This window comes from Haemorhous mexicanus, chromosome 6, assembly GCF_027477595.1.
Source record: "Haemorhous mexicanus isolate bHaeMex1 chromosome 6, bHaeMex1.pri, whole genome shotgun sequence".
NCBI lineage: Eukaryota > Metazoa > Chordata > Aves > Passeriformes > Fringillidae > Haemorhous > Haemorhous mexicanus.
In genome coordinates this window covers 34,145,070-34,158,333 of record NC_082346.1, presented here as the reverse complement: position 1 = coordinate 34,158,333, position 13,264 = coordinate 34,145,070, and the positions used below count along the sequence as shown (strand labels likewise).

At 46.4% G+C, this 13,264-nt stretch overlaps 1 protein-coding gene across 1 annotated transcript; it reads left to right on the top strand.

The window, feature by feature from the left end:
• Positions 1–4,681: 4,681 nt before the first annotated feature.
• GREM1 (gremlin 1, DAN family BMP antagonist) lies at positions 4,682–12,719 on the top strand. The gene is made up of 2 exons (XM_059849791.1): positions 4,682–4,944; positions 11,426–12,719. The coding sequence occupies exons 1-2, from the start codon at positions 4,745–4,747 to the stop codon at positions 11,979–11,981; spliced, it is 756 nt and encodes a 251-aa protein (XP_059705774.1). The 5' UTR covers positions 4,682–4,744; the 3' UTR covers positions 11,982–12,719.
• Positions 12,720–13,264: the final 545 nt, after the last annotated feature.

Sequence of the window (13,264 nt, the reverse complement as noted above, 5' to 3'; positions counted from 1 at the left end):
AGAACCCAAGGCTTTTAAATTATTTAGATGCTTAAAGATTTTCTCTTGAACTCATTTATTCATCTGATTTCTAATGTCCTATTTATGAAGATTTTAAAATTAATCCTAGATCAAGGAATATTCAATATTTTGAAAGTAAAAACCCTAAAATACTTCATTAAAAAAAAAAAAGGCCTCAAAATAAGCACTTTTCCCTAATTAATTTTCTCTCATTCAGCTGATGGAAATCCATAGGTTAAAAAGTTGACGTTCTGTCAACATAAATATAAAATATTGCTTTTTCAGTAAGTACAATATTTTCCAACCTCTACCATATAGACATTAATTCTAAAACTCAGATAAGAGAGAGATTAAAATTCCTTAAATAAACAGAATCTTGCCAACATGAAGCATAGTCTTAAACCTGATTTTCCAGTACATTTTAAGAGAAATTTATCTCAACTCAGAATAACCTGATCTTTTTTCTGGAACTACTTTTTAAGGCTTGATATGAACCACAATGCTACTTAAATTAGAGGGTTTTCCATATAATCAGCTGCAACAGAATAAACAGGAGAGCACCTGCACAAGAATAACAGGACTGGTATGACAGTATACTGTCTGGAAACCAACATGCACATCTCTTTCCCTCACCAGCTGTTATTGTTTGCCTACCTAGGTTTGAAATAACAAGAAAAAACCTCCATTTTACTTGCTGGTTTACGATGAAGGTGTTTATCCGTTACCTTTGGATATGTCTAACATCCACAGGAAACTGGATTCTTTGAGTGTCAGTTCTTTTCTAAGACAAAACAAGGAGTGTTCTTCCCATATATAGCAGAGAAGCTCACACACCTCAGCAGGAATGTAATGATGGACACTTCCACACGTGGCCCACACAACACACACTACCAGTATCTTGCTTTGGCCCCAAGGCATGAGCTGCTTCTGAGACACTGCAGATCTCGTTCATCAAGTCAGGAAGACTGCAGTGTACACCACCAGAAACTCAGCAAGAGTTGAGTCAGTGCATGTTCTAGACTTGTTACAGCTCAGCTAGAAAAGTTACTGCTGTGTTGGTGAGACAAACCCAGCTCCTTTCTCTCCTTAAGAGAGGAGTTCAAAATACCAAGCAAAGCAGTTCAGATGTGTCTCTGTTGGACAGCATGCCTTACTTCTGACCTGGAGGAACATGTCTAGGAGTGAGAGATACCGGCTTTCTAGGTGTATTGGGGCCAGGTTCTCAGCTGCCATAGATCACTTACATCTCCCTGAGTCATTAAAAGCTATTCCAATTTACTCAAGAAGAGGCTCCGGCCCCCTGTGAGTTTTGGCTTCTCTGCAAAGGCTTTTAATAAGGTGCCAACTGTCCTGGCAGTGAGGATACTTTGAGTAGCACTCAAAGTTAGCAGCAGCACACAGGAGCTCAGCCCAATAACATTTTTCTCGGCAAGAATTAAGTACAGCACTTCTTTTAAGCTTACATAATTCTTACTGTTCCATTGAAACAAAGAACAACTCACACAGCAAATACCAGCAAGACATGAGAGAGGAAATAAAAAAAGAAAAAAAAGCCAAGCAAAACAAGAGCAAGCAGGTAGCTGTAGCTGTCAGGTTCACAGTACACACCACTACCATCCAATGACATTAAAGCTCTTCATCTCAAACCCATACCTAGGCCACAAAACCATGCACATTTCCATAGGCCTCTTTAATACTAAATAATTAAACAACACTTCCCCATGAGTATTCCGGCTCCAATTAGAAGCCCTGATGAGAATTGACAGAATTCAAGTCTGGGTATGGTAGGAGGAAGAAGTACTTCCCTTTCAGCACTAGGTGCTTTTTTAACCAGTCTTTGCTTGGGATCTAACCAGCACAGCTGAAGCTCTGGAGCAAACCCACGGAATGTTTTGTTAAGGATTTCAGCAGAAATAAAGAACTCTTCCAAGCTGGAAATTATTCCAGATACCTGAAAGAATGATGAGGGGGAATAATATTTTTCCCCCTGCCTCCCTCAATCTCAAACAAATAAAAAGAGACATAACATTTTTTAACATCCTTTTAAAAATTATCTTTAAAAATTTTCTACCTGCCTTCAGTCCAGATGCAACTGCAATTATTTATCTTGTTGGTACCCAAATTTATTTTTTGTATTTTTGTGAATGAGCAAGCAAATGCTTGCAGAAAAAAATTCTACTTTCCACCTGTTCAGAAATAATTCCACTTTCCAATTGTTCAAAGAACACTTTCCAAGTGTTCAAAGAAATCTGAACATTTGTCTTGCTTGACCCAAAGTGCTAGTGCATACTTGGAACACTGCAGATTAAGCTAAGAGAAAGAAACCAGATGAGAAGATATGATATAGGATATTCAGCTGCAAGAAAAGGAAGATGAATCTTGAGGAGGGAACACAACTTCTATACCAGGACCTGTTTCCTAAAGTGTTTCCTAGTGTGCTTTAAGTCAGAGCGAGGGCTACTCCAGATCACCAACTCTGGCTAGATCCCTGAACGCAGTAAGTGGATATACCTACTCTGCAACTGTTGCCCAGAAATATCATCTAGGAAAGGCAACGCCAGAGTGGCAATAAATGACAAACCAGAAGAACAGAGCAGAGAGGCAGCTTGCCTGCAGCAGTGCCTGGAAGCGCCTGCAGTGGCAGTGCCATCGCGGGCACCCAGAGGAGCTCAGATCAAAGTGCAGGAAGCTCTTCCTGCAGCAGCGCTCCTGGGCTCGGGCTGCGGCCCTGGGCAGGGGCGGCGCGGAGCAGCGCCCCAGCCTCTCTGGGGATGGGAATCAGCGTGAGAGGCACAGAGCAGAAGAGCCCGAATAGACCCTTTCAATTCAATACAACTGCTTCACAGAAGGAAATTGAAAAGAGCACAAAGTCTCAACATACTGAGAGGTGGGAATTGTGACCTTTGGAATCGCGAAGGAAGGACACCAATTACTTAAAAACAAATAAAATAAAATACAAACAATAGCACTTTTATGAGTAAAAAAACCCCAAACAAACAAAATAATACAAATTCCCTAGGCCTCTCCTTCTACCCGTAGAGATGTCATTTGCTGTAATTCCTGGCCAGTAATCCTTCCCCTCTTGTCTTTGAATTTCAGCGTCTCCTGCACACCAACTCATTTTCTCTCTCATGCTGCCACCTACCACTGCGCTATGGTGACTTGCCCTGTGACTGAAGTGATTGGTTTTTTAACAAGTTGTCGCTAAATGTGTGTGAATTATTGTAATGGCCCTAATTCACTACCTTGCTAAGCACTCGGGCTCTAAGAGAAGCCAAGTATGGGACTCAGCAAAGAGCAAGCTACCGCTAAGTACTGTGAAAGTCAGAAACTTGGCATGCTGCCTAGCTCTGGCACCCCTAATGTACCAAATCCTTTCATTTTAATTCATCTTCCCCTTCTGCAAGTAAACTACCTCTTAGGTGAGATCCTGGCCTCTCTGAGGTCCAAGGTGGGTGCTGACTGCTGGTGACCGAAAAGGAGGGCTGGTTTGATTCACGGGCAGTAACTTGTGCCCAAAAGCCAGAAGAGCACAGACCTACCGGCACCACCTGCAGCGCTCGCGTCCGTGGCAGAGCTTTCCCCAGCGCTGCTTTCTGCTGCGAGATGTTCGCAGCTGGAGGCGGCATCTGACAAACGTCTCCGTCTAATTGGCGAGCCCAAGAGTCAGCCCGTGGGTCAGACGCTGCTCCTGGCCATAGCCCCGCGAGAGACGAGCGCCGGCACTGGAGCGCTTGGAGGACGGGGGCCGGGTAGCACTGGAGGAAGTGCAGGCTTCGCTGCGGGGTCCGTCCGCCCTCCAGGGCTCTGCCCCTCGATGCCCCCCCGCCCGACGCTGTCTGCAGATTCGGGGTACACCTTCGGGTAGCTGCAGCGCAGAGAGATGTTCTCAGCTACTGCTGGGACGGGCTGGGTCCCCAAAACGCTCAGCCCCCGCCGGGCGACCCCTAGGAGCCCGCGGGGGCTGGCTCGGCGCGGGTGCGCTGTCCCCCGGGCCGCCCCGACGGCAGAGCCGCTCCGGCCGGCTCCGCGCTCAGCCTCGGCGGGACGCGCTGCTCCTTCGCCGTCCTTGCCCCTCTCGGGAGGCTTGAGGAGCCCCCCGAAAGCCACAGTGACGGGACAAAACTGAAAAAAAAAAAAAAAAAGACAAACCCCCTTCCCCCCAAAAATAACAAACCCTCAGTGACACAGCCATGGGCGGGGGGGCTGCGGATCGGGACCCACGGTCTAACACCCCCTGCACAGACACATTGCCACAGAGGCTTTTTCCTCCAAAGCTGCGAAATCCCCGGCATACTGCAGAACCTCAGAAAGCCAGCTTGCAAGAGGGAGGGCCGCAAAGGTGGCTGCCTCCCCCCGGCCAAGGCAGGCCAGCCTGGGGCTCCCCGCAGCGGGCCCACTCGCCCGGCCGGCTCATGGGCAGGGAAGCGCCCAGCGTGCGCGGAAGGGCGGCGGAGGCGGTGGGAGAGGAGTAGGATTTAATTCTTTTTAACTGTCATACTTTAATGGGGATGGAAAATGTGAATTTTCTGTGCATTCCAGGAACAATTCCTTGGGGTGGTGACCTTTAGCACCGATTCTCTGAAGACAGGAAAGTAGTCGAGTGTTTATCTGGATGACTGAAAGCTTTCCCTGGTGGAAGTTTATGGAAGTGTTAAAAGGGGCGGATAACACGGGCTTTGGAGGCGCTTGTCCAATGATCTGGAGGGGCTTGGAGAGCAGATCTCAGCTGGCAGACATTTAAATGGGAGACAGCTCGGCGCTGCTGCAATTTGTAGGCAGGACCCGGCATTCTCTCTCTCTATGGACTCCCGGGCAGCTTCGGGATCCCACGCCACCCGCTCCACCGAGTGACCCACCGCTCCGAGCCTCGCAGAGCCCCAGGCCGCGCCGAGGAGGCACCGCCACCGAGCCGAGCCCCGCCGCGGAGCCGCCGCAGCGCAGGTGAGCTGGGACGCGCACTTACAGCGGGGGCGCGAACGGGTCCGGCAGCTGCGAGTTCGGCCAGTGTCTGTTGGAGGCAAAATTTTAAGCTCTCTATCCTACCTTCAGGGAGGGGCAACGGAAGGAGCCGTTCACCGGTGTCTAGCAAAACTCCAGAGCTTCTCGGTTTTGCAGGGGCTGACGCCCGTCCCTCCCGTCCGCGGGAGTGAGGCGCGCCGACCTTTCCGCCGCAGCGCTGGCGATTAGGGCACCGTTACATCTCTTTCCCCTCACAAGCATGGGGACTGCAAAAGCCCCGTTAGCTCTGCCTCTCATCTCCGCCTACAGCATCACTCCCGACAAATTGGATTCGGCGCCCACCCGAGACACGGAAAAATCCCGGCCCGGCCTCTGCACGGAGCGGGGCGGGGGCAGATCCCCAGGTGCCAGCCCCATCCCCTCTCGTCCCGCCGAGCTGCCCTCTACGAGGCCGCTCAGCCCCCGGCTCTGTCCTGGCCCGCCCTTGAAAACCTCCGCTCCTCGGAGGAGCGTGCTCCTGGTACCTCAGGAGCTCCCGGGGCGGAGTGCGTGCCGTCCGGGACACTCGGTGTGTGCCAACGGGGTCGGGTGCCGCCGAGCGGAGGCTCCGCACCGGCAGCACGCCCGTGGGCAGCGCCCGTGGGCAGCGCCGCGCGTCCCTCCCCGCGCAGCCTCGGGCGGGTGGGACCGCAGCGGACGGAACGCGGCTCCACCGCTGCGCTCGGCGACCTCCGCCGCTCTCCGCCCAGCCCTCCCACCTGACTCGGAGCCGCGGGAGTTTTGTCGAGCTGACGGCTCCGTGCGTCGGCTCCCCTTACCGCGCTGACGGGCCCCTCGGCCCGGCTACAGGAGCGCCGCCCGTGCGGCTCCGCCGGCGCGGACGGGCCGCGCTCCTCCGGCCCGGGGCCAGCGGCGCGGCTAGGAGCAGGGCTTTTCCCTTCTGGAGGACGCCTGCTTGGTTGCCCCGTCTGTTTCAATAAGATCCCCCGGGGGCTTGGCAGTCCCTTCAGCGAGTTCGTCCTCCGTTGGGTTAACCTCGACGGCGGCCGTGCCCCGTGGGAAGAGCCGGTCGGTGTCGCCAGCCGCCGCCAGGAGCGTCCCCGCCCTCGGGGAGCCGGGCCGAGTCGCTCCCGGCCATGCCAAGCCAAACCAAGCCTGCGGTTTCCCCCCGGCCCTGACGGCAGCCGGCGGTCCCCGCGGCGCAGCCAGGCTCTCCCGTGTTACTTCGTCGGCTTGGGCGGTGCGGCGGGGCCGGCAAGGTGCGGGGCCCTCCGGCCGTGCGGGGCCGGCAAGGTGCGGGGCCCTCCGGCCCGCTGAGCCGCAGCGTCCCTCCCCGGCCATCAGCTGCAGCCTCGCTCCTGGTATCCCATTCGTGGCTCCTCTCGGCGAAAGAATGGCAAGCGAAGCCCGTTTCGGTCACCAGGACACAACCTCCTTTCGCCAGGGCTGAGGCACAACCTCCTTTTGCATAGGTGGGGCTCTGGGGCACCAGCGCGCCTTTGGCTCTCCGTGCTGCTGACAGGACGTCAGGCGTTTTGTGAGCAGCGACTTCTGGGTGCAGTGCCAGTGGCCCCCAGCCTCAGCTGCCTCTGAGCCCAGCCCGGCGACCCGAGAGCTGCAGAAGCGCTTTGCTCCTGCCCCGCTCCTGTCTGAGCCCGGCAGACCGGGAATAACCAACCAGCGTGCGCTGGGGTCTGTGTGTAGGTGACAAAAGGCACGATGGCCGTAGCTCTCCGCTCCTCTTCAGCGTGCAGTGCCAAGCTGTGCTAAAGCGTTTTTTTTTTTTTTTTTTCTCTCGGCAGTGCTACCCAGAAATGCGTGGCTTCTGCCGAAGACTCCCCTTTTCAGCACGCATGGCAGTGCAGAGAGAGGAGCAAAGCTATCGCGGTTGTTTTAGGGCTCCATGAGGAAATGTGTCTGGAGGGAGTTTGGCGCTAGGAAGCTGGGAGCTGTCAGGCTGCGTGGGCGTCTTCAGGCGAGGCAAACTCGGGTTTGGTACCAGCCATGGCCACCATGATGTTCACCTTCCCGGGAGTCCCATAGGATGTCCTGCAGAAAAATAGTTTCTTAGACGGGGAATTCTCAGGGTTTCAAGGGTTGGTTGGTTTGTTTGTTTGTTTTAAAATTGCTGCCTACACTCCTTATATGTCTCAAAACCCCCCATCTCTATGACTCAAGAAGAAATTTTCTGAAATGTAAATATATCCAAATTCTATGAAACACAGATGTTAGTTTTGCTGTCTTGATTTCAGAAAAAAAAATTGCAGTTTTCTGGGAACTGCCATTACTATGCTTTTTTAATATTTAAAAATACAGATCTATGAACTATGAAAACATTACATAAGAGTGTTTCTGTAATTCAGATGTAATATGCAAGGCATAAAATTATTCTGATCCTTCGGGACATAAACCACTTCTGTTTTCTCAGTAGTCAAAGGGATTGTGTTTTGTGTCTCTCTTTGGCTTGTATTTGAAATCCACCAAATAATTTTTGGTTGGGTTTTTTTTTTTTAGTTCTTCATCAGATTATTTTTCATGTTTCTTGTGAAACATAGGAGTCCATGCCTCTTCATAATATTTTCCTAGTAAAAGGGGTTTGCAGATGAAGTTGCAGGCCTGTTAAGACCTGTGACAATTTTGGGTATTTCAACCAGGTTTCCACCCAGATCTTTTAAACAAGTTGCTTTGAGCTAAACATGGCAGTAGTAACTTTCTGACTCTGCCTAGGAACTCATAGGGAAATTCTGTCTATGAACTGACATGTGGAGATCCTTAATTCATAGCAGAAAATGTATAAATGAAAAAAATTACAGCCTAATTGTATGAAATAGTAAACCTGAAAGCATTTACATTTCTCTCTCAATAGTTGCTAGTATTAATCCACACATTTCTTAATCTGTTTTAGATGATGAGATCTCAGGCTCTAGATAAACCACATATGAAGTGATATGAATGTTAGGGCCCAATTCTGCTCCTGTTTGAAGTCAGCAATAAAACTTCTTTTGGCTTTAGGACTAAGAGCTTACAGATGATGAAAAGTGGAACTCAGCAGTGAAATATGGAAAGAATAGAGTTTTGGAGTATTGTGTTACTTTTAAAAAATAAATATTAATTCTGTCATATCTCTCTGGATCTGAATGAAATGAGGGAATTGATCATTTTGGTTATGGTCATCTGTTTGTTCAAAGGATTCTCAAATGAATTCTCCAAAGGATTTCTGGTTATGCCAGTGTAACAGCCAGTTGGTATCAAGTAATGAAAATTTTGCAGAAACATGGAATATAAGCTTTTACAGCCTGATTCCCATAGCTGCAGAGCTATAACTTCTGCAGAATCATGACTGTAATGAGGAAAAAAAGCATTTACTTCAGGAGACATTTCTCTTCAGTAAAACTTTTGGTATGGGAACGCTATTTTAGTTACTTCTACTGTCCTCTTCTGTGTTTTACTTCTTTCAGTAATAAAAAACCCTGTTAAAGAAACATTCACAACTGCTAACTCCTAGACAGATGAACCACTTCACTTTCTAATGTAAGCCAAGGTGTCATCTTCTCTCATAAGCAAAAGCATTGATTGCCCTGGCACCAGAGGTGCTGCAGGGTGCCCATACTGCATTTTGGCTGCTTTCCTTCCTGAGGCGTACCACCTCATTTTCCTTTGTATTTTTCATTTTAAAAATTAAAATCTTAATTTTAAAATAAATTTTTAATCAGTTATCAAAAAAAAAAAAAAAAAAGATCCTGCTTAGCTGCTGTGGGGATCTTGAAGTTCACACAGCCCCTTCTGAATTTAACCTGTATTTATCCCTAAATTTTTGGATTACTTTTAGATGTGTGTTTTGGAAGTGACCATAACAAATGTTTCTGCTGAGTGGCTAATTTTCCTTTGAGTTACAATTTCTTTTAAGAGCATGTAATGCAGCTTCCACCTTTAAGGCTGGAAACCAACCCAGTGAAAAATTACCTTCCTCCCAGTTTAGGATTACACTGAAACACATGCTTGCATTTCCTTAGGGATAAGCATGTGCTTAATAAAGTTGCATGAATCTGGGCCACAGACCTTACAATAGTATATATTACTATGAAACTTCCCCCAGATTCCCATCCCAGAATCATTTTTTCCCACCTCATTTTTGTAGGACTAGACCTTGCTGTGTCATCTATGGTGGAAAAAAAAGAAAACCATGTGTAGGTAATCAGTTTTAAAAATAAAAGTAGTCCAGGAATATGCATGTTGGTGGAACCTCATCCAAGTTGTGGGACACTAAATAAAATAAACACCTGAAGTTTTCTGGCACTGCTTACAACCTAGCAATTTATTTTCATCTTCATGAAATCGCTTTTTTTTTTTTTTCTTTTAAGACTCTGGCACCATGTTGAGTAAATAAAGTGCATATTAAAATAGTGGTGACTAGTCAGTCACCAGAGAAATAAGAATAGTTTTGAAAGAACTCATTCTGATCTCTTGAGGGAATAAGCAATAGTTAATAATTCTCTGAAAACTTATTTTTAAGAAAAAATTAAAATGAAACATGTTTAAATAATATTCGGGTTGTAATAGAGATGAGGAAAAAACATCAAATATGAAGTCCAGGCTGACACTTGAAATTATGCTGCATTATTCCTGAATTGGAATTTCCAACTTATTTTTGTCTATGTCAAAGCCCTAAGGTTATTAGAATTGTGTGTTCCATACCATATTTCATTTAGATACTACCAGCAGTCCTTCCAAATTGTCTGTTGGAGCCACCAGTTGTATCATTCTTACACCCCTTCCTTGACTGCCAAACACAGGACATGCTTTTACACAGATTACTGAAATGAATGTATACATCTGTGATATATCAGCAGCTCTAGGTGCTCTAAGAATCTGCTGACAAACACTAAAAATATTAGATCCACAAACAACTCCTTGAATGCAGTAGAACCCCCTATGACACTTTCCTACTTCAGGAATTCCTCTCCCAATCCATTTGAGGAGAAAGGCTGTTTGAACAGCATAACATTTATTTTCCCAGTGTAATTGGAAAGACCTAATAACTGAGAAATTAGCAGTTGTTTTTTACAGCAAACAGTACTTACCCTGAGCCTCTGCTGAGTCTCTAGGTGGCCCTCACAGCACTGGCATTTGGCTGCTTTCCTGCCTAGTTGTGTGGTCTCAGGCAGAGCGGATGAAGCCGTCCAGGACAGTGCCCATGGTTTCACATGTTTCTCGGGTAGTAACACAAGAAGGATTCTTCAATTCAATGCTATTTTTTTCCATACTGATAAAGCAAGTCAAACAAGGGATACAACTGCAGCACTCTAAGCAGGTAGAAAACAATGATTTCCTCAGCATTTTTTTTCACAGTCCTTTTCCTTTTTAATGCCTGTGCTTCTTCACAGTTTTAGTGCTTTACAGTGGTTTTTTGCAATTAGTTGCTCATTTCTGGTGCCTTCTCCCATGCTTCCATGGGGAAGGCCCCTCAGAGACTTATTCCTTCACCTGTCTGTCTTGCTACCACATAGCTCCTTTCAGAAAATAATTAGGTTTGGAGCAGCCATACGGTTTTGAAGGACCTGATCGTCTCCACTTACCTGCACGTCCTGAAGTGGTCTTTTTTTGTGTGCACAAGCTCTGTGATATTTAATGTAATTTACAAAATTCTGCTGTCCTCCGACAACACCATTCTGTGTAAAATGGATAAAATTTAGGGATCTGAAAAATTCTCAGCACTGTGATTGCATCTGTGTTACTTCAATCAAGGATTCAGAGCAATGTGCGAGAGGACGTAGTTTGAAATGATAAGACACATCTCTTTTAACCTGTACCTAAATATTCTTTTATGTTTGCTGCCTGACTTGTTGCACATCTCTCAGCTGAAGCATCGTTGCACTCAGATGCTTTGGACCCCTTTAGAGGTGCAGTGTGGCAGAGGTTGGGAAGCTGTAAAACAGGCTGCAGGTGTATACAACATATACATTATATACTGGATGTACATTATTCAAGGAGCTGTATAAAGTTTCTGAGTCTGATTAAGGAACACAAATCTAGACTACACCTGCTGAGGCAAAGACTTTAGCCCTCTGGTATTGTAGATAGCTGTGTCATGTAAATGAATCCTTGTGTACTATAAAATTTGTTCTTCCACCGTTGTAAGTAAGGGGCAATCTTCCTATGTGTCAGTGAGCTATAAGAAGGGAATGAGAACTAGGGTAATGCACTTGGAGAAAAAAGCTGGAAAAAGATGGAGGACACACAAACAAAATTCTGTTTGGGCTTACTTTCAATGGCTGTACTGGAAAGCTTTTCTCACTTGGTAATTTGGGAACAGCTTTCCAGCTGGTACAGGCGTGAATGCGTATGTTTTATAACCTTGTGTGCACACATTTTTTTTATGGAGCTGAAAATGTAGTGCATACCTGGCTTCTGTTGATATGTGAAATCCACAACTGTGCTTTATTTCCTCACCTCCTTCATACAGGATGGTCCGCACACTGTATGCCATCGGTGCCCTGTTTCTTCTGATGGGATTTCTGCTGCCAGCAGCCGAAGGGAGAAAGCGGAATCGTGGATCTCAAGGTGCTATCCCTCCTCCCGTCAAGGATCAGCCCAATGATTCGGAGCAAATGCAGACACAGCAGCAGTCAGGCTCCAGGCATCGAGAGCGAGGAAAAGGCACCTCGATGCCTGCTGAGGAGGTGCTGGAGTCCAGTCAGGAGGCGCTGCACATCACTGAGCGCAAGTACCTAAAGCGGGATTGGTGTAAAACCCAGCCCCTCAAACAAACTATCCACGAAGAAGGCTGCAACAGCCGCACCATTATCAACAGGTTCTGCTATGGCCAGTGCAATTCCTTCTATATCCCCAGGCATGTCCGTAAAGAAGAAGGCTCCTTCCAGTCTTGTTCCTTCTGCAAGCCCAAGAAATTCACCACTATGACTGTTACACTCAATTGCCCCGAGCTTCAGCCCCCAAGAAAGAAAAAAAGAATCACCCGAGTTAAGGAGTGCCGGTGTATATCTATTGACTTGGACTAAACGGAGAAAAAGTAGCAATTGCACTCTGACTGTATGCAATCACTGCCGGTGGGAGAGTGAGTGGCATGAACTAGCCTACCTTCAAGGCTGGGCAGAACTGAAAGGGACCTAGTGAATTACCTAAAACAAGCAAACCCCCCCCCTAAAAGAAAGAAAAATTAATGTAAGGAAAGGGCATGCATGTGCGTGTGTGTGTGTGTGTGTGTGTGTGTGTGTGTGTGTAAGGGAGAAAAAGGATATGGATGAGCAAATGCATGAATGTTCACTACAAAAAAAACCCAAATTAAAATGGGGTATGAGACATTAAAAAACCCCTAATTATTACCCATATTCATGAATTAGGTTTCCTAGTTCATGTATATATTCACAATTTTGCCGCTTGCTGGGAGAGTGGAGCTGTGGCTTTTGCGAATGTTCACCTTTGTGCTATTTGCTTTTACTGTATTAAGTGAAACATCAAAGTGAGAGGACAATATATTTCAAAGCATGAATCTATTCTTACATAAGAGATAGACAAAGAGCAATTTAAAGTGTAGCACAGCCATCACTGAAAATAGAAGCTGTGTTGAGAGTTTGTAACACGCTTCTTCAAAAAAATAGCTGTAATCCAAAAGCCATGTCTGGAGAACAATGGGGGGATGTGGGAGTGCTGAAAAGTCAATATAGGTGGATGGGAAACAGATCTACAGCAACTTAGAAAGCAAAAGGTCAAAGCAAGTAGACAGAGAGAGTACAAAAGGGAGTAGAAAAAGGAAAGGTACATAAATAGGAAAGCAGAGGAAGAGATATTGTCTTCTGTTTACGTTTTGCTTTAATTTATATACCTAGTCATATATTACATAAATTAAAAAGAAACTATATACAAGGCTATAAATAAACTTCTGAATTCTGATGGCTCTCTAAACTAAACGGAACCCGTTCTCATGCCACTAGATCCATTTGGTGTCTTTTATTTCTGATATCAGTTATTCTTCATATCTACATATATATGTATATGCAGTATTTTATAGGCAGTGGTATCTATTCATACATGCAATGAGTGTGCCTACTTCATTGTGTGTATCCAAACTCCTCTTTTTCACACACATACATAACCACAGCACAAAAATCTTGCTAACCAAGATCAAGTACAGAATGGCAGTAATTTAGTACATAAAGAGCAGAGCAAAAATTAAAACAAGCATCATGTGACTGAAAATGCAATAACCACACAAGAGACAAAAGACACGACATTCATGACTAGTAAACATTGCATTGTTATTGTTATTTTAGCTTTGCCACAG